This window comes from Ailuropoda melanoleuca, chromosome 4, assembly GCF_002007445.2.
Source record: "Ailuropoda melanoleuca isolate Jingjing chromosome 4, ASM200744v2, whole genome shotgun sequence".
NCBI classification, from domain to species: Eukaryota; Metazoa; Chordata; class Mammalia; order Carnivora; family Ursidae; genus Ailuropoda; species Ailuropoda melanoleuca.
The window spans coordinates 75530006-75549117 of NC_048221.1; the positions used below are offsets into that span (position 1 = coordinate 75530006).

The following is a 19112-nucleotide window of genomic DNA, read 5'->3' on the forward strand; positions in this document are numbered from 1 at the left end:
GGAACTGGAGGGGATTATGCCAGGTGAAGTAAGTCAAGCAGAGAAAGACAATTATCATATGGTTTCACTCATATGTGGAACATAAGGAATAGCATGGAGGACCATAGGGGAAGGGAGGGAAATCTGAAGGGAGAGAATTCAGAGAGGAAGAAGAACCATGAGAGACTATGGACCCCGGGAAACAGACTGGGGGTTTTAGAGAGGAGGTGGATGGGGGGAGGGGGGTAAGAGAGTGATGGGTATTAAGGAGGGCATGTGTTGTGATAAACACTGGGTGTTATATGTAACTAATGAATCTTTGAACACTACATCAAAAAGTAATGATGTACTTATACAGTAGCTAACTGAACAAAATTAAAAAAAAATATGCTGCAGAGAGATACAGGGGATACAAAGTCAGTGAGAGCCAATCCGGAGATGATCTAGAAGGAGACTGGGAGAATATATACATAAACATCACAGCAGTTGGCATTCCCCTGCTCTGTGACATCGTGGAGGCCTCAAAGAAGGTTTCCTGAGATCCTCAGCTCCTGCCATTTGTGCCCTTATGGAATTTCCTCCCCTTCGGTGTGGGCCAAACTTACAGCAGCCATGATGGAATGTCATTTCCAAGGTTAGGTTATAAAAAGTCTGTGGCTCCCATCCCAGATGAGCTCTCTCCCATTCTTGCTTGGTCTTTCTTTCTCTCAGATCACTTGCTCTGGAGGAAGTGAGCTGCTAACACGCAGAAGCCCTGTGCCTACATGTGAGAAAACACAGCCTGTGCATAGCCACATGGTAAACTTTTAAGTGAACATAAAAGTGGATGCCCACTCTCCTCCAGTCAAAGGTTCAAATGAGACTGCAGTCTTGGTCAAAGTTAGACATCAGCTTTATGAGAGACCTTGAGCCAGCGGCACTCAGATACTCTTCACACAGATTCATCTAAGCTACAGAAACTGTGAGATAGAAAATGCTTATCAGGGGCGCCTGGGTGGCACAGCGGTTAAGCGTCTGCCTTCGGCTCAGGGTGTGATCCCGGCATTACAGGATCGAGCCCCACATCAGGCTCCTCTGCTGTGAGCCTGCTTCTTCCTCTCCCACTCCCTCTGCTTGTGTTCCCTCTCTCGCTGGCTGTCTCTATCTCTGTCAAATAAATAAATAAAATCTTAAAAAAAAAAAGAAAATGCTTATTAAGTTGCTAATTATGGGGATAACTTATTACACAGGAATAAATTATTTATTTATTTATTTATTTAGGGGGAAGGGGCAGAGAGAGAGAGAATTTTAAGCAGGCCCTAGGCCCAGTGGAGAGCCCAAGGCAGGGCTCCATCTCACAACCCTGAGATCATGACCTGAGTCAAAATTAACAGACGCTTAAACTATGAGCCACCAGGCACCCTGACACAGGAACAGATTATTAATATAACCACCTAAAATATAGAACGAAGTAGCTGTTTTACCCCAAAGCAGAAACAAACTAACAAATGAAAATCCAGACCATTCTCTTGAAAGCAAAGAAATGGTTTAAGGAAATGTCAAGGTCTTACTGTGGATGTTCTCTTCATTCTGGCATTAAGATCAGTGTCTTCCATCTCCAAAGAAAAGTCTGCCTCTTACACACTTTGCCCAGTTAACCTGAATAGGGTCTCCTGTCACACTTCAGAACACTTCAAGAACAGAAAGCCCAGACAGGAGATCTCAGGATCAGGGAGAGGAGGAAGGAGGGTTTGATAGAACTAAAAGTATAATTTATTTATTTATTTATTTATTTATTTATTTATTTATTTATTTATTTTTAAAAAGATTTTATTTATTTATTCGACAGAGATAGAGACAGCTAGCGAGAGAGGGAACACAAGCAGGGGGAGTGGGAGAGGAAGAAGCAGGCTCATAGCAGAGGAGCCTGATGTGGGGCTCGATCCCACAATGCCGGGATCACGCCCTGAGCTGAAGGCAGACGCTTAACTGCTGTGCCACCCAGGGGCCCCTGAAAGTATGATTTAACGTGGGAATTTAGGGGCACCTGGGTGGCTCAGTCAGTTAAGTGTCTGCCTTTGGCTCAGGTCATGATCCCAGAGTCCTGGGATCAAGCCCTACATCAGGCTCCCTGCCCATCAGGGAGCCTGCTTCTCCCTCTCCTCTTTGCTCATGCTCTCTCTCAATATTTCTTTCACTATCTCTGTCTCTCCCTCTCAAATAAATAAATAAACAAACAAGTAAAATCTCTTTAAAAAAATAAAATAGAGTGGGAATTTAGGGTGATGATACAATAAAGGCAAGGAAAGCCATGCAAGAAAAAAAGAAAAAAAATATTGAGGAACTCCTAGAAAAATAAAACTCTGAAGACTAGTCCAAACACGAAACAAATAAAATGCCCCAGTTTGCAGCAATTGATAGAATGGAAGAGAATCCATTTGACCTTGATTCTGGGAATGTCCCCCCTTGAGCAGTCCAGGTAATATGATATTGGACTCACAACAAAAGAAATGTAATCTTAATGCAGAACTGAGACTGGCATCTAATGCTATTTATGTAGTAATGATAACCTAAATGTTCTTTTTTTCTTTTCCACTTCAAACTCCTTATAGATAAAATATGGGAGATTTAGCTGTGGTTGTCAAAGAGAATGCTAACATTAACATCGCTAGAAATACTATGAGATGGTGAGATGTGGGAAAGTCGAGGGAAAGGAAAGGAATACAATGTCTTCATCTTAATAATGTGGACATTCAAAAGATATTGTCATAAACTAACAGAATGAGATATGGAGATGTACATATATTACTTAAAGTGAAAAAGAAATAACTAACCTTTATATACAGTTCAGAAGAGAAGAAGAAAAGAAAAAGGAAGGGATTAAAGCCAGGAGCTAATCCTCAGCTATTATACTGGAAATTGTACAAATATAGTATAAAAGGTTAAATAAATGAATGGAAGTATACTCTTTAGAGATAGGACATTAATTACTGAAAGAATTGTGAAAAGATCTCATCTTTGGAGAATAAGACTAGAAGCGGAGAGGGGATGGATGGGGACTATTGCTCTTCACATACACTATCTTCTAAACCACATTGATTTGCTTTCATGTGCTTGTATTACCTTAAAATAATTTACCAATTACCCTTACTTGTTTTGCATACATACAACAAAGCATAAAAGTGAGTTTTGCCAGCATCCTGCTATTAGCTTCCAAAATAGTGTAAAAGAGCAGGTTATAATTAATGTTATTATTTGCAATTTCAGGTACCACCCATTTAAATATATTGTAGTTTCAAGTAACCCACACAGCAGGAATAAATTCCTTTGACATTTCCTAGGCTTTGTCTAGATTTGTCTGTCATCAGGAATTCACTCCACTTCCCAAACTTCATTTAAGTCTTTGTGCCCAATTAGTGTTATGCCAGCAGGCTCTAATCTCTTCTATTACTTATCTAGATCTTTGTACTTGGTTCTCATTTTAAATTGCCTATGAAAATATCACAGTTCTTACAAGCTTACACTTGGCAATGACTATTTTTTTCAAAACATTATACAGATGGTCCTTGACTTATGATTGTTTGACTTATGATTTTTTGGCTCTATGATGTTGCAAAAGTGATATGCATTCAGTAGAAACTGTACTTTGAATTGTGGGCTTTTCCTGGGACAGTGATATGTGGTAGGATACTCCTTGTGATGCTGGGCAGGGGCAAAGAGCCAGAGCTCCCAGCCAGCCATGCGATCTTGAGGGTCAACAACCCATACATTCTGTTCCCATACAACTATTCTGCTTTACACTTTCAGTACAGTATTCAATAAACTACGTGCAAAATCGTATTTTATTATAAAATAGGTTTTGTGCTAGATGATTGACTAACTCCAGGCCAGGTGTTGCTCTGAGCACATTAAGGTAGGCTAGGCTAAGCTATCAGGTTTGGTGGGTTAGGTGTATTTTTTTATTTAAAGATTTTATTTATTTATTTGAAAGAGAGAGACACTGAGAGGGAACACGAGAGGGGAGAGGGTCAGAAAGAGAAGCAGACTCCCCTCTGAGCAGGGAGCCTGATGTGGGACTCGGTTCTGGGACGCTGGGATCATGACCCGAGCTGAATGCAGTCACTCAACCAACTGAGCCACCCAGATGCTCGGGTTAGGTGTATTAAATGCATTTTTGATCAAGGATATTCTCAACTTGCCAGGACATCCTGACAAACCCATTGTAAGTTGAGGAAGATCTGTACACTTTCCCCAGATCTATCTGGTTTCCAGCAATAGTTAACATCCACTATCAAGCCTATGATGAGCTTTCCTTGAAATATTGCCAAGGGTCTCTGGTGCAAACTGGATCTGTAATGGGTCTCATCTTATCAAACTTCCTTATTGCCCTCCAAATATTTTCACCTATTTATTACTCATCAAAGTTGGCTAGGGATATCAAAAGTCAGACAAACTACTTGGAAATGTGAATTCCTGGCTCTTGAGATAGTCCATATTCCAAGATATGAGCAATATGACTGGCTCATCACGGACAACAACAGGAGAGGTCAGCCTTCTGTACAGACAATAAGAGGTGCTTTGCTGTGGAAAAATTAAAAACAGTAATATATCTGACTAAAAGTCAACCTGCTTGTTGTCATTACGATGTGTCAGCAATTCTAAATTACACAAATAACAAATATTCCCCCAAAGAGGGATCATTAGCACTGCCCCCACCTAGGTAACACACAATAATCTAAAAATGATACTCCACTAAATACCTGGAAAACGGTTTTGCTCCTGATATTCTGTAACCTGGTAGACAAAACTGTACTGTTTTGTACCTTTCTCCTTTCCATTTGAGGAACAACTACACGAGCTCCCTTTCTGGATTAATGTGAATGTCAATAATACAAACTGAAATGAGAATTGTGCCCCTATAAATCACATCCCTATCTTTCTCTTAAATAAATATATACACAATTTTTAAAAACCCAACAAAGAGCATTTTAATACCATTTTTTTACTCTGCATATGAAGGAAACTATTTCATTTATTCCCTTCTTATGTGTACCATCTTCATTCTCTACAAATATTTATCAATCCAGAAAAACTCAAGACTAGGCAATATACAGTATTTATCCCAGCACTGGAATATGCACTCTGTGTGACCATTAATTTCTTTATTCAAAAACTGCTTAGTAAGCATCCACTTTGCATCAAGCACCAAGTGAGGTGCTAAGTACGCACAGATTAATAAAGTACAGATCTGGGGTTGAAGGTACTTGTCCAAAAGATAACTGAAGTAAAGGTTATAGGCCCTGATTGGTAGATTATCTATTTATTTGAATGTCTAATAATCTCTCTCCAAAGTGCTCTGAAAACAGGAAATGCATTCTGTTTAGGGTTGTTTGGAAAAGCTTCAAGTGAAATGCAAGGCCTAAAATTGTGTACCATCTAGATAAGCAGAGCTTTAGAACTTTACAAATGCAGAGTCAATTCTGATAAGATCACAAGTATAGGCATAGTACAGGAAAAAAGGAGGAAATAGGTACATACCTGTAAAAGGAGGCAACACATGCAAAAGACTGAAAGTGGGAACTTGGATTTTGTGTTTAGAGAAGTTGAATTTTATGTTGGTTTATTGTTAACACAGAAATGACAAATTTTAGACTAAGTGCTTTATACATGTTTTTTTTTTCCTTTTCTGAATAAAGTTCCCAAACAATATAGAATGGAAAGCCACAATGAAAAGAGTCTATAAGATAATGAGGCAATTAAATAAAACAGGCACAACTTTATCACAAATGTCATTAAAACTGGATCTGCAACCACAAGGAAAATTCTTACTTTGGACAGTACAAAGCGATCAGTTCATAACAGAAAAAGTAGGTCACTTGGCTGCTCTGTGATGGCTTATTTTCCTTTATGTTAAGATGGGTTGTCACGTTGACTGTGTCTAGAGTTATTACTAATGGCCAGTTAATGCTGTGTATGGAAAAGTTGGGGTTAGGAATGTTACCACAAAATTTGAAAGAATCTTGATGAACCTCTCTCATTTCTGATATATGGGCATTAGAATCAGAAAACTTCCCTTCAATGGAATATAGAGATTTTCTATTTTCTTCTAAAAGAAATTGATACGCCTTTTAGATCCATGAACACAAGTAACCACAGTATTCTGTAGCTGTGCACGCAAGCTTTTGATACTTATTCAGGGATAGCTGCTGTAGAAATAAACTTAGAGGTGTAGAAAATATGAAAATAAATTTCCCTCAAGTGTTCCATTTACTGCTGAATTTTAAAAGCTGGGCTATATTTCGAGGAGACCTCGTAAGAGCAAGTATAATGTGGTACAGCAGAGAGAGACTCCTCACGTGGTTAGCCCGCCAGGCTTACAGACTTGAAAGTACAATGTATTTGTTTCCTAGACACCCAAATTCAGGCCCATTTCTCTTCTTTGAAATTTGGGTCATCATGTGCGAAAATACAGCGCCTAAAAGAGGGTCTAGCACATGGAAGGAAGATAGAAAAAAAAAAAGAGGAGGGAGGGGGTGGCAGCCTGGGGACAAGGGTACTAAGCCAGATGCTGCATTAAACCTGGCTTTTGCAAGTGTAGCTGATTCTCCCAAGGAATCTGTCATCAAGATGAACATGATTACTGTTGGCTCGTATTTTATTCCAACATTGTAATGGACAGTTCTGGGGCCTCCTCCACCCTGTATTTATCCCATGTAAAGATGAAGAGGATTCAGCTTCCCTTATGCCGCTTAGGGGGAGTCTCTAGATCCCATGTGACTGGGAAAAATCCTCAAAGAGCACACATGGGGCCAGGCCACCATCTACCCTATCAAATCTACAGACTGGATGATAACATCTATTTCAGAAGAAGGTTTGCCAAGCATGTAAGTAATTCCAGAGCCAGGGTAGTGTCTAGCGCATTGCCAACACCTTAGGGCATGTGAAGTAATACAAGTGTGTTGCTTCAATATGCTTGTTATTAAAAAGGGATGAAAATATCTTCCCTCCTTTAAATTTGTTTCTGAGTTTCAATTATGTTGGTGATGCTGCTAATAATAGTCTATGCATCAGTGACATACAAAAGCTTCGCTATTGTTGAGTTAGGGCACTTTATAATTTATGTATGGATTCACTGAATATTTAAATATTTGAGAAATGGTTCTAGTTATAAAACCCTAAATCACTACATACCTCACCCTCATGCTTAAGAACATAATACCTTGAAAAGTGCATTTTATATGTTAGGTATACAAAAGATATTTGCTAATTTATAATCTTAAGTAAAAGCATTGTAGATTTTTAGGGAACATATACCATCGTCAAAATATATATAGAAACACATAAGCATACACTGCTATGTTTCATTTTGTTTAATTACCATTTAGAATGTTTACTGGAGAAACCGTTGGTTAATATTGGTGCTATCTGTCTGTTAGAGATCTTCTATAAAGAGAATAGTGATGATGAGAATACAGTGGGATCTGTTTTGTAAGAGCTGTATCAAGGCAGATGAATTAGCTAAATCTTCTCTTGAGGTTCCAGCCTAATGATATTACTATATTTTTTACTGTTGGGTAGATTTTCAGGGATGCCAACAGATAAGAAAATCTAATATTGGTTCTAGAAATTATCATAGAGTTTTAAATTTAATCTTGACATTAGTTTATTGAACAAAGCTTACTGTTTTATATTTATCATGGAAGAAAAAAGACAAGCACCATTAACACACATACACATATATACACACACACATACACACACAATTATCCTTTTTTTAATGCTTTGATGATTTGCTTTCTCCTTCCCCTCAATGAAAATTATTATTACATATAATAGAGGAATAAATCAACAGGTATTATACAAATACCTGTGTACTCAAAAACCAGAAGTTCACATAATATAATGGCACAATTATTTACAATACTGATCAAAACTAAAATAAGAAAATAAGGTTGTATTCTTGCTACTTTGACATTAACTAATTGTTTAATCAAAATATATTATTTTTTCCTACAACTAAGACTAGAAATATTAGAAAAGGTGCCAACCTCACCAGTGCTTTACGAGAAAATACTGAAATTACTGCCACATTTGAAGTTTTAGATACAAAGTCTTGTCATCCTATTTCCCCAATGCTAATAAAAATTATATCAAAAGAGATTACATCAAGAATCCCCAAACTAGTTTAGTCTAACTCACAGCTGGAAGTGCTTGATGTTTTTCTTACCCAAGTTGAAAAAGGAGTATATCATGAATTTTTAAGCTCCTTAATCAAAAGTTATTATCAAGGACAGCTACAGAAATCATATTTGCAAGATTCGGTACCATACTCTGAATTAGCTTCTGAGAATAGCTGGGAAACAGTTACAGGAAATTTCTGGGCTGTTCAGTCAACAATAATCTGAAGTCACTTGTTGCGGTGGGTGGTGGTGGTGGTAGGATGTTGAGTAAAATAATGCAGGGTATGGAGATTAGTGGGTACTTTTTCAATGTACAGTGTCCAGCTTTCATGGTGTTCTCTCACTAACTGCCAATGACAACTCTCCCCCTGAATGATCTGCCCTTCCCCATCCCACACACATGTTCTAGAGGAATGGTGCTGCCTCCCTGTGGAGAACACCTCATTCAAGAAAGAATTCTGCTCTGTACATGCCAAACAACTGATGCTTTCATTTAGAAACATCAATTAAGAGCTATTTCTTTTTTCTTTTTGTCAGAGCTATGTCTTTAAGGGCAGAGAAAATAGCTTTACAGGTAAGAAAATGCTTTAATTTGTACTTCATACCTGAGGCATGCTTTCCACACAAAAGTACCATGTATGTAATGGTTACATGTGTTAGATACTTTTTTATTTCTTTATATTTTAGGATGAACCATATGAAATTTCCATTTTTTTGGTAATAAAAAATTGTCAAGTAGCAGTAATTCTATATAGGGCATATAGTACATTGGCTCATTTAATTCTCGCCATAAGTTTATGAAGCCATAATCCCCATTTTATAGGTGGGAAACAGGTATTAAGAGGCTATATAACTTGTCCAGAGTCCCAGAACCAGCACGTGGGGAAAGTAAGGCTGAGATTTAGACAGGCGTTCTGGCTTCCAGAGTTGATGCCCTTGACCACTATGCAACACTGCCCCCTAACAGCCAACACTGGTGTTGCCTCTTCAGACTGTCCCTTCCCACTATGCAGAATCAGACTGCGAGAAACTGCAAAGTATGAAGAAGGGAGTAGGAAGGTGAAGAAAGGAAAGGGCTTTCCATGCTGAGTTGTAGGGAGCTGACAATTCTGATTCCATCTTTAGCACTCTATCTTGTTCACACCTGCTCACTCACTCCCCTGGGGCCACATGTTCCAGGACCCCTTGGAAATTAATTTGCACACCTTACAAATAACCACCAAGGCCAGAATGGAGGGAGGCTTGCTTTGACCCTCCATAAATTTGTTAAAGATAACATGATCTCTTCCCCTTCCTGACACACAGGTGGTACCAGAAGATCTAATTAGATGTTAGGTGTCATTTAGATGCATGCAAGTCCTGTGATCTCACTCCAAGGCCCGTCTGCATGTCCTCACGCTATAGAATTGGTGGTCTAAGGTCTAAGGTCCAGACTAGTGGAGACTGACTGCGCAGCTGGCTCATCCTCCAGCGGATCCCCCTGTTAGTGAACTATCCTGATTACAACTCTGTGTAAACTATGTAGAGTGGCCTGCTTTGGTTTTCAGTCTCAAAGGGCCTACTCAGATTGGGAGATACTTTGCTGTCTCTCCCCCACCTTCCAACATGAGGACATAGAGGTGTGAAATGCATGACCTCTAGAGGTCACTGTGAGTCATTAGTCAGAAGGTGAGGTGATGGAAGGGTAAGGAGGAGAGTGGAGGAGATAAACCTTCTAGTAAGGCAGCCAGGAGGATGGCTGTGAAGGATGGGTCCCGATCATCATCCCAAGGAAGCTGCCCTTTACCGTAAAAGCCTGGATGTATTAAAGTAATATCATGACTGTATTTCAGTTTTTGAACATGCAAACTGACTCTTGTGTGGAGATCACATGGAACTAGTTAAGACTATGAGAAGATAGGAAGTAATAAGATGCTGAACAGAGGCCATATTTAAGGGCAGAGGACAAGATCACCTCAAAATACTCTGAAAAGAAGCTAGCTGCATAACCTTGGGTAAGTTATATAGTTTCTCAATTTTCTCACATGGAGAATAACAGTAATAATACCAAGCCATTCTCTCTGAGTTTTCATCTCTTCCTCATACATATATATATCCTAGAATTTGATTATACTTTTTAAAAAGTATCTATTTATTTAGTTGAGAGAACAGAGAGAGAGAGAGCACGCATAAGCTTGAGCAGAGGGAGGAGTACAGGGGAAGGGAGACGGAGGGGAAAGAATCTCAAGCAGCTTCTGAGCCAAGTGTGGAGAGCCCGATGCAGGTCGATCCCACGACCCTGAAATCACCACCAGAGCTGAAACCAAGAGTCAGACGCTTGACCAGGCGCCTCTGATTATACTTCTGATTTAATTAACAAGATGCTTATTAGTCTTGTGTCCATAGGACCACACACGGCAAGTAGGCACAGTTCCCTCATGGTTCTGACCTTGCAGGTCAGAATGGTCCCATCCCTGCAGAACCTTTGGGCCAGAGCCTGTTCCCTTGGACCTGGCCAGGCCCCTAGGTGGGGGGTGCGCCTCTTTGTGACTCTGAGTGAGGAAAGGGGGGGGGTGGTGTTAAAAAGGATTGGGTTTTGTGTTATAGGTGGCTTGAGCCACACCTCCTCCTGAGTCTGGGGCCTGGTGCACTCAAGTGTTTCTCACCACAGGACTCCTCTGCCAGCCTACAGAATTCCCAAGATCCTGAGGGATGGGGCTCCTTCTGTAAAGAGTGGTCTTGGCAGCGGTGCTTGTGGCCTGTTTCTACCATCCTCTGAGCCACCCAATGCTCAGCCCACCCCAGCGCATCCTGCCCCGCTCCTCCCTGAGGGCCTGCACTTACTGCCTCCACATACCTGAAGCCCTGCTGCGTATCCTGAGCGCCCACTGCGCTTTGTCTTCCTGGGAGCCCCGCGCTGCACCCACCTGGACCAGCTCTTAGACTAAGGGCATTCCTCATTTAAAAAAGAAAAGAAGAGAAAAAGATAAATCACTTTTGTTCTAATTTCCTAAAACAGCAGCTAATTGTCACTAACACTCTCCACACAGGGTATGATCCTGCTGGATCTAAGAATAAGTCTGAATTTTAACATGCTACTGTTCTCTTATAATTGATGCCTCTATCCCTAATAATCTATGCATGTCTAGTCCAAAAGGATTGCCATTTAATGCCCACCCACCCCCAATACAAGCATCCCCTCTCCCCTGCCTTTTTCCTCTACGTGCTATCATCCTGTGTATGGTGTGTTCTAATGTTTATGTCCATCTTTAACTAAAATGTAAGCTTTATGCAGAAAAGCCTAATTTTGTTCAGTGCTCTACTTCCAAGTCTGAAGGAGATTGCCCGGTATACAGCAATTGCTCAGCAAACATGTGTGAAGTGAATGGGTGGATGGATGGATGGGTAGATGGATATATTTGTTTAGAATTAGCTGTGTCGGACGATGTCTCAAAACCAAGGTTACGTCCACCAACAGGACACCTTTTTATCTAGTAAAAATTCTAGATCCTAAAGAAAATGCACCAAGCAGAAGAACTTTCTTAAAAAAAAATTCTTTAAAATGTATATATCCTGACACTTTTGCTCACCAGCAATGAGGGGCAAAAACACCTAAGTAGCAGTTGCTTACCTACATTTAAAATTACAATGAATTACACTCTTCGTACCTGGCACCGTCAGTTTCAGGAGACTATGCCTTATATTTTTAAATGTACACCCAAGTGTTTCTCTTTCCAATATGCACTAAAATTTGCTGTAGAAATGTACATTATGTGAATTCAGCAGAATGACTGGACTAGAGAAAATAAAATTAATTATTCATGTCACCAGTATGTTTAAAATGCAGAACGGTTATCAGGAACACACATAATTATAAGTAATGCTATTATTTTTTTATAATGAAGCCACAGCTGAGGTTAATTAGTATTTTTAATAAAAAAATAAAATTTTATTTTTGAAGCTACAAAATGCATTTTGTTAGTTTTAAATATTTTTTCATGGAAATATGTGTACACTCTGCTTACATTTTTCAAACAAATAGTATTAATTTTTCATGAGCATCTCCAATGCTGCCAGGAAACAATAGCAGTGTCCAATATATTCAAATACTCTTTTCTTGCATGAACACTACTTGGGTTTCTTTTTGGAACATTCCATAGGAATCAGATGCTATTCAGTAGGACACTGCATATGTGAAATACACGTCTCTGACAACCTCTCAATGTCTTTAAATGCTCAACAGTTCCTTTTCTTGAGTGGGTTTGCCATGTCCACTCTGGAAAAAGCCTAATAGAACCACAGACTTGCTCCAGTACATTTCACTCATATTTACTGATTCTGCCCTACTCTGTAATTTCTTACTAGGAGTTGCAGACTATAGTCCCTCCAGTCAAAAAACAGAATCTCTTAAAGCCTTATTTGCTGTCCTTTCTCAAGATTTTTGAAATAAGATAAAAGGAAGATGAAAAAGGTTATGGATTCTTAAAAACCAGTAAGGATACCAGAGGCAGTTACTGTTCTGAATGCAAAGGACAAGGCTTCACTATTTATTATTCTTATGAAGTACAGTTTTTTGGGGTTTTTTTGCAAAGATGGATTTCATGTATGCTGTAAGAGGAAAGTGCAATAGGTAGACCAAAATGGAATGCTTTGCAAATTCAAAAGGGACAGTATTTATAATCACAGTGGTACACCAGGGGTACACAAGAACTATATAGGCCAACAGAGATGCACGGCCGTCCTGTGTGAAAGTCAAGGGTGAAATCTACGCTTTGACATAATCATCAGAAGACATAATGAAGAACACCATCACTAGTATCAAGGAAATTACAGAGCTGAGTGCGATTCCAGAGATTCCTAGTTAACCCACTTAGAGAAGTAGTAAAGCCCAAGTGTAGCCACGGTAACCAACCTATCCAAGCCGCACAACAAGGTAAGTGGTTGTGGTGAAAGTGGAAACATGTCTCATGATCTACTGTGTGCTTTCCATTCTCCTGTATTCCCTCCAAGGAAAAGGCATTTCTAGGGACCCATGTGCTGCTCTACAGTGTGTATGTAGCTTGTAAAACAGTCTTGAAGAAAAGAACCAAAAGATTGCAAAGTGCTATACAAAACTAGAACAGAATAAATGTTACAATTTTGATCTTAAAAGGAATAGCAAGCTTCACTTTCCTTTCTCTACAGACTGCAACCAAAGGGAGCGAATGTTTCCCTTTGCAAGGCTGGCTTACTTTTACTCATTTATGTGGAGCTATATATGCATCATAAGACATCGCCAGATTATTCAGGAGAGGGAACACTTAGAAGCCAAAAATCTTGCATGACACTCCTGTCCCTCATCCCAAGAAGCTCTCAGCATCCCGAGAAATTTTACTAGCAATTATTTGCAAATATTTGCTTTCTGAGAGTAGCCTTGGATAATTTTTTTTTTCCTCTCTTTCTCCCTTTCTTTAAGATCTTAAACACCAGTGTGCATTTTAATGTACATTTCCCTGGTTTGGAAAGCTTCTCTTTTTTAAGATGAGCAGGTCTTATGAAAACATTTAGGTATTAAATATCTAAGTAAAACAAATTTTATGAACTCTACTTAATGCCCATAAAAAAGTATAATCTGAAAAAGTACCATTAATATTGTTATATTCACATTTTTAAGAGCCATTTACTCAGAAGAGTTGGCAAATGTCCTCATTATTTCATGATATAAATCATGTCTTTCTAAAGTAAACATCAGTCTGAAATTTGATCATCATGCAGAAGAAAAACTTGTTTTAAAAGCATATTTACTTTTAAGCAGGAAAGTAAACAGGATCCTATGGGACAACATTTTGATAAATACTCTTTTTATAAAAATTCTCTGACTCTGTAAAAAAATGAAGATACATTTCTCCCTTACCACTTGCCCTGCAAGCAGGATGGCTGAACAAACCTCATCTCATCTATTTGAAATGAATCCAATTTAATTTTGCTTGACCAAAAATCTGTTTCCATAGTTCTAAAACATGCAATCACCTCAAGGTACATTGCCATTGTAGCTTAAGTGCTCAGTGTTATCACTGAAGAAAATATACTCTGATTGAGAAAACAGTCCAGTATGGCTTTTGAAAAATAAAATGACCCCTCTTGGTACACAATTTAGTAAGGTAGTTGATAAAAGCAGGCAGATTCAGCCACTACAGACAGGGTTTGAAGAAAGATGCTTCATCCAGTCTGCAAAAATGGGTCAAAGGTTACAGTCCTGGAATTAGCATTACAAATCACTCTCTATATTTTAAACTTCCAAGACTTGGACAATTCCAACAAACAATTTAAATTCTACATATATCAGTGATCTCTTCATAGTTGAAGGACAGTTTAAAAATCAATTGTGAGGTAAAAAGAATTTGCAATAAGTTACTCTGTTACTCAAAAATAATTTGCTTTCTTCTTTAGTTTTTTTTCCATATATGCATACCTTATTACCTGAAATCACATACATATCATTATAAAAGATCATTTTAAAACCTGTTGGTCCAACCTGAAAACACTGTTGCCACAATTGATTATTTGTGGCATATTAATTCAAATTATTTAATTGCTGTTATTGGTCTGTTAAAAATCTAAAGATTTAAAATATTTTTTAATGAACATAGTAATCTTTTATTTAAGTCAATACCTCCTCAAATGAACCAAATAATCACTAATTGATTAGATCATTTACTTCCATAAACCACTGCTGTCTTTAAACATGTAATAGCTTATAATAAAAGAGACTCTTTTCATTGGAAATTAATGGGTCGTTAACTGTTTTCCTTTTATATTAATTAATACTATAAAATGCGTAACTTCTTATTTTTTCATTTCTAGGTATTGAGCTTGCAAATGCAATAGCTATTTTGCATGTTTTCTCAAAAAATAGAATTTCTAAATATACAGCAGTTACTAATTGATAAACTACATCCTAGGAAAGGTTGGTAAGACTTTCCTTATTTTGGGGTACATCTGATTTACCTAAGAACTTACACAATTGTAATTTCATTAATGATGAAATAAGACTACTAAGAAAAATCTCTGATTATTTCAAATTTTACTCCCAGGAACATTTCCAACTCTGATTGTCCTACAGTGTCTTCTTATGAAATATTTTACGTAAAAGAAATAGTCTATCAATTGTTTTGCGTTTCATTTTCCTATATCGAATCCACCTTAATAATTTATGTATTGTTAAATAAACCATAAAATAACAGCCATAATAAAAATCATTAATGAAATATCAGTAAAGTATATCAAATGGAGCTGACAGATATACAAAAATCTGTCTAAAGTTCTAAAGTCACAAGTCTTTATCCAAGGGACTAAGTGTTATTATTAAAAATCTTATTAACTGAAACAAGATAGAGAAAATCAACAGAAAGATTATACTACGAGCACACATTTCTACTAAAATGTATATTCTATAAGGACAAGTGTTTTTGTTCATTGTTGCTAATATATCCCCAGTGTCCGGGACGATATATGGCACCCACAGAATGATCAATAAATGTACATTGATGAACACCCAGTGAGACAGCTCATTTTACTTTGTGGCCAAATGCAAACCAAAAATAAAGGGGGTGGGGCAGTGGAGTGAGAGAGAGAAAGGAAGAAAGGAAGGGAGGGAGGGAAGGAGGAAGAATAGTGCATATAGGCACATAATATGCAATACTACATTTATGAATTTACAGATATCTCTGTAAACTTTTGAACATCTCTCTTCTCCTAAGATATTTTCTCCCTATTCTGTTCTTCCCACTCCTTCCTATTGAAAGTAAAAATCAGAATCTGTTTTTTTTTCTTTCTCTGGTAAATATATGTTAATTAGTAGATAGGGTGCTAATAGGAACAGAATTCACCTTCTACTTTCTTTCCAAATTTGACACTTAGATCTGTCTCAAACACTTGAAATAAAAGAAATGTAAAAATAATTGTTGTCATTCTTGTTTCTTTAGAGTACAGTCTTCTAGAAGTTAGGATCATGTATTTGGAAAAGCTTTACATGGCATCTACTAGATACACTCATTCACTATTAAAAATTAAACAAAAGAAAATAATAAATTTAGACTTGGAAAACACACAAGTCTGAAAGACATCACAACAAAATATATACAAAGGCTATATAAATGCCTTTAGGGGTCTAGTAGCATTTCACAGTATGTCTACAGGATTCTATTGGTATTCTTGGAGGCAGGTGGTTTGTTTGGGTTTTTTTTTTTTTTTCTTATTCTTCACTAATGCACTGCCAGTTCCTGACACAGTATGCAATCACTAAGTATACCTTGACTGAATTAATATACTTCCAAGTTATAAAATTTTGGCATTTCAAAATTCTAGTTTACAAAAATTTTAGATGTAAGACATAAGTTCATTGAAGTGAATTCTAGGTGAGGGCAGTTAATCACATGTAATACAAAAAAGGCCTTCAGATAAACTAACAGTGTATTTTTCTCATAGACAGTGTGGGGGCCTAGGTATAATGATTATGTTGAATTAAAGTTACCAAAACAGTCAGTGCAAGAGGAACACCCTGATGCCCGTTTGCCTTCAGAAAGCAGAAAATAAATCTTCCGTATTAAAGGTGTCCTCCTGTACCAGGAGGTAAAGAGACATCCATATCGCCACACATTGGAAATGCAGAGATGAGAAGGCTCTATAAATAAACTTAGCTACATTTACTAATTCATTATCCCAGCCCAAATCCTATTTAGAATTCCTTACTAATTGAAGCTTCCAACTTAATATTTCTTTGCCTTTAAATTTCTTACAGATATATGTTTCTTTGTCTAAAAAGTATAAATGCTGACTGCCTTGGTCATTTCTTTGGGTCTCAATTTTATTATTGAGACTGTGCACATGTAATCAAACTTTAGGGTTTTTTTCCCCCCTTTTAATCTGCTTCATGCCAATTTCATTCTTAGACCAGCCAGAAGGAACTTGAAGGATAGAATAAAAATTCCCCCCCTCAACAACAGTAAAAGAGTAGCCCTATCATTCACCATTAGAACCACATGCTTATCAATTCAAAATTCTGAACACTTCAAAATACGATAGAAATTTGCATGCAACTTCTCTTCAAATTTGTTTTATTTTGTTTTGATGATGTGCTGAGCCTGAACAAACAAGGCTTTTCAAGTACTTCACTAATTTACTTGTTTATGTAACTTAAGAAGTGAAAACCCTGTGTAATTAGCAGGCAGTCCCCTCAGCTTGGGCTACACCACGGTTATTAATCAAGACTACCAGGTAGCAGTTAACAAACCAACACAAATCAGCAAATCTCAAATCAACAGTATGTACACATTTTGCATTCAAATGGAGCACATTATACTAAGCAAGACTCAAAGCCATGGCACCTGAGATCAGCAACAGTCCCATTTTAGAAAAGACACATATGCAGAAAAGCCTACTTCCATCACCACAGTTCCAAAACAAAGGAATGAAAGCCACATACTCACCTGGCTAATGGGTTCTTTCGTAGGGGGCTTTCCTCTTCTGGCTGTGCTAGTAGCTAGGGTTGTGGTGGTCTCCATAATTGATGTGGACATCTCTGACTGCATGGCAGTGGCTGTCGACTCAGTTGTCATTGAGGAAGGCACTTCACCAACAAGTCTCACATTTCCCACTATGACGATGTTGGCATCATTTTCGGCTGCCATATTCAGAACTTTCAAGCCATTGTAGTAAAGCCCAGAGAGCTGGCCCTGGAAGGGCTGGCCCTGCTCTTTCCCGCCAATTATTATGGTTGCTTGGCTATTGAAGATTGTGAGCTGACGCCCTGTAAAAATAATATTACATACATGCAAAAATGTTGATTGTGAACTCTACATTCTACAAAGGATGATAAAACAGATCTTTCATGGGGTGGATAATGAGAGCAATAAACTATAAGAGAGGCATTTGACTCATAATTCATTGCTAATAAATGAGGTGTCCATGAAATGCATAATCATTGGCAAATACTTGTAAATTCTCAACTTATTGTAAATGTAGTGCTTTTGCTAAAAGACCAATCAAAGATACATGTTATAAATCAATTTTTAGTGGATCCCTTTTCCCTTTTCCCTCAAGATCTTATACTGTTGGTCTCTTAAGTCTAAATTGTTAAATTAAAAAAAATGTAAGATCTCTAACATTTCAAGTATTTGTCATTCTAAAATTACCACTGGCAGAAGCTAATCTAGAGCAGCTAAGTCTAATTTTAAATTTATGATAAAAATTTCATTGTTCATGTAATGGCCACATGTATCTATATGCTAGTCTTTAAAAACATTTTATTTTTTTGAAGGCATAGTCCATTGTTATCTGAATTATTCTATTTTTCCGGCAATCACACTGAAAAGAAATGCATGGTTTACACTGAGCATGTCAGAGACAAAAAAAATCCAAAAATATTTTTCTGATTGGCTTTCAGCAAGTCTATTAAAACAAAACAAAATGAAAAAAAAATAGCTTCAGATGTAAAAAGCGGCTTCAGGAATGATACACAAACCGATGGAGAAATTATGGCACATTTCCATCAAACAGCAATCCTCAGCAACAGTACCAATATCATCAAATTGAGTATCCAGTTTTAGCAGATTGCTCTCTGCTCAATAAAAAGCATGCACACAACTTTAAGTTCAGGTTTAATTAGGGCTTGTTCTCAAATGCTCTTAGAAGGTTGCAAACGTTAAAGGGACTTCATTTTGACTGGCAATCCATATTGCCCACTATTTAAGATGCCTAGAGTTTAAACCAAGAGTTTTGTTTTGTTTTGTTTTGTTTTTTTTCAGGACCATAATAAATATATCAGAACTACATATATTTTAGTTAATAATTTAGAGGCTGGAACATGTAATATAATCTATGAATGATTTATCATTTTGGGTTAATGCTTGCTGTGAGTACCTTCATAGATTGAGTTAGTGGATTATATTTAACAGTCCCTTTAACCTTAAGTTAACAGGGTAAGATTATTAAACAGCTGGTACGTCTAAAAATGTA

General features: G+C 37.6%; 1 protein-coding gene across 32 annotated transcripts in view; it reads right to left on the minus strand.

Annotated features, from left to right (window-relative positions):
• The window catches only part of NRXN1 (neurexin 1), a 1113431-nt gene that overhangs the window by 113045 nt on the left and 981274 nt on the right, over positions 1-19112 (minus strand). For all 32 annotated transcript variants that reach the window (XM_019801696.2, XM_019801695.2, XM_019801700.2 and 29 more), the window contains one exon: positions 17585-17904. In XM_019801696.2, the coding sequence (XP_019657255.2) occupies positions 17585-17904 (320 nt within the window). The remainder of the gene's footprint in view (positions 1-17584; positions 17905-19112) is intronic.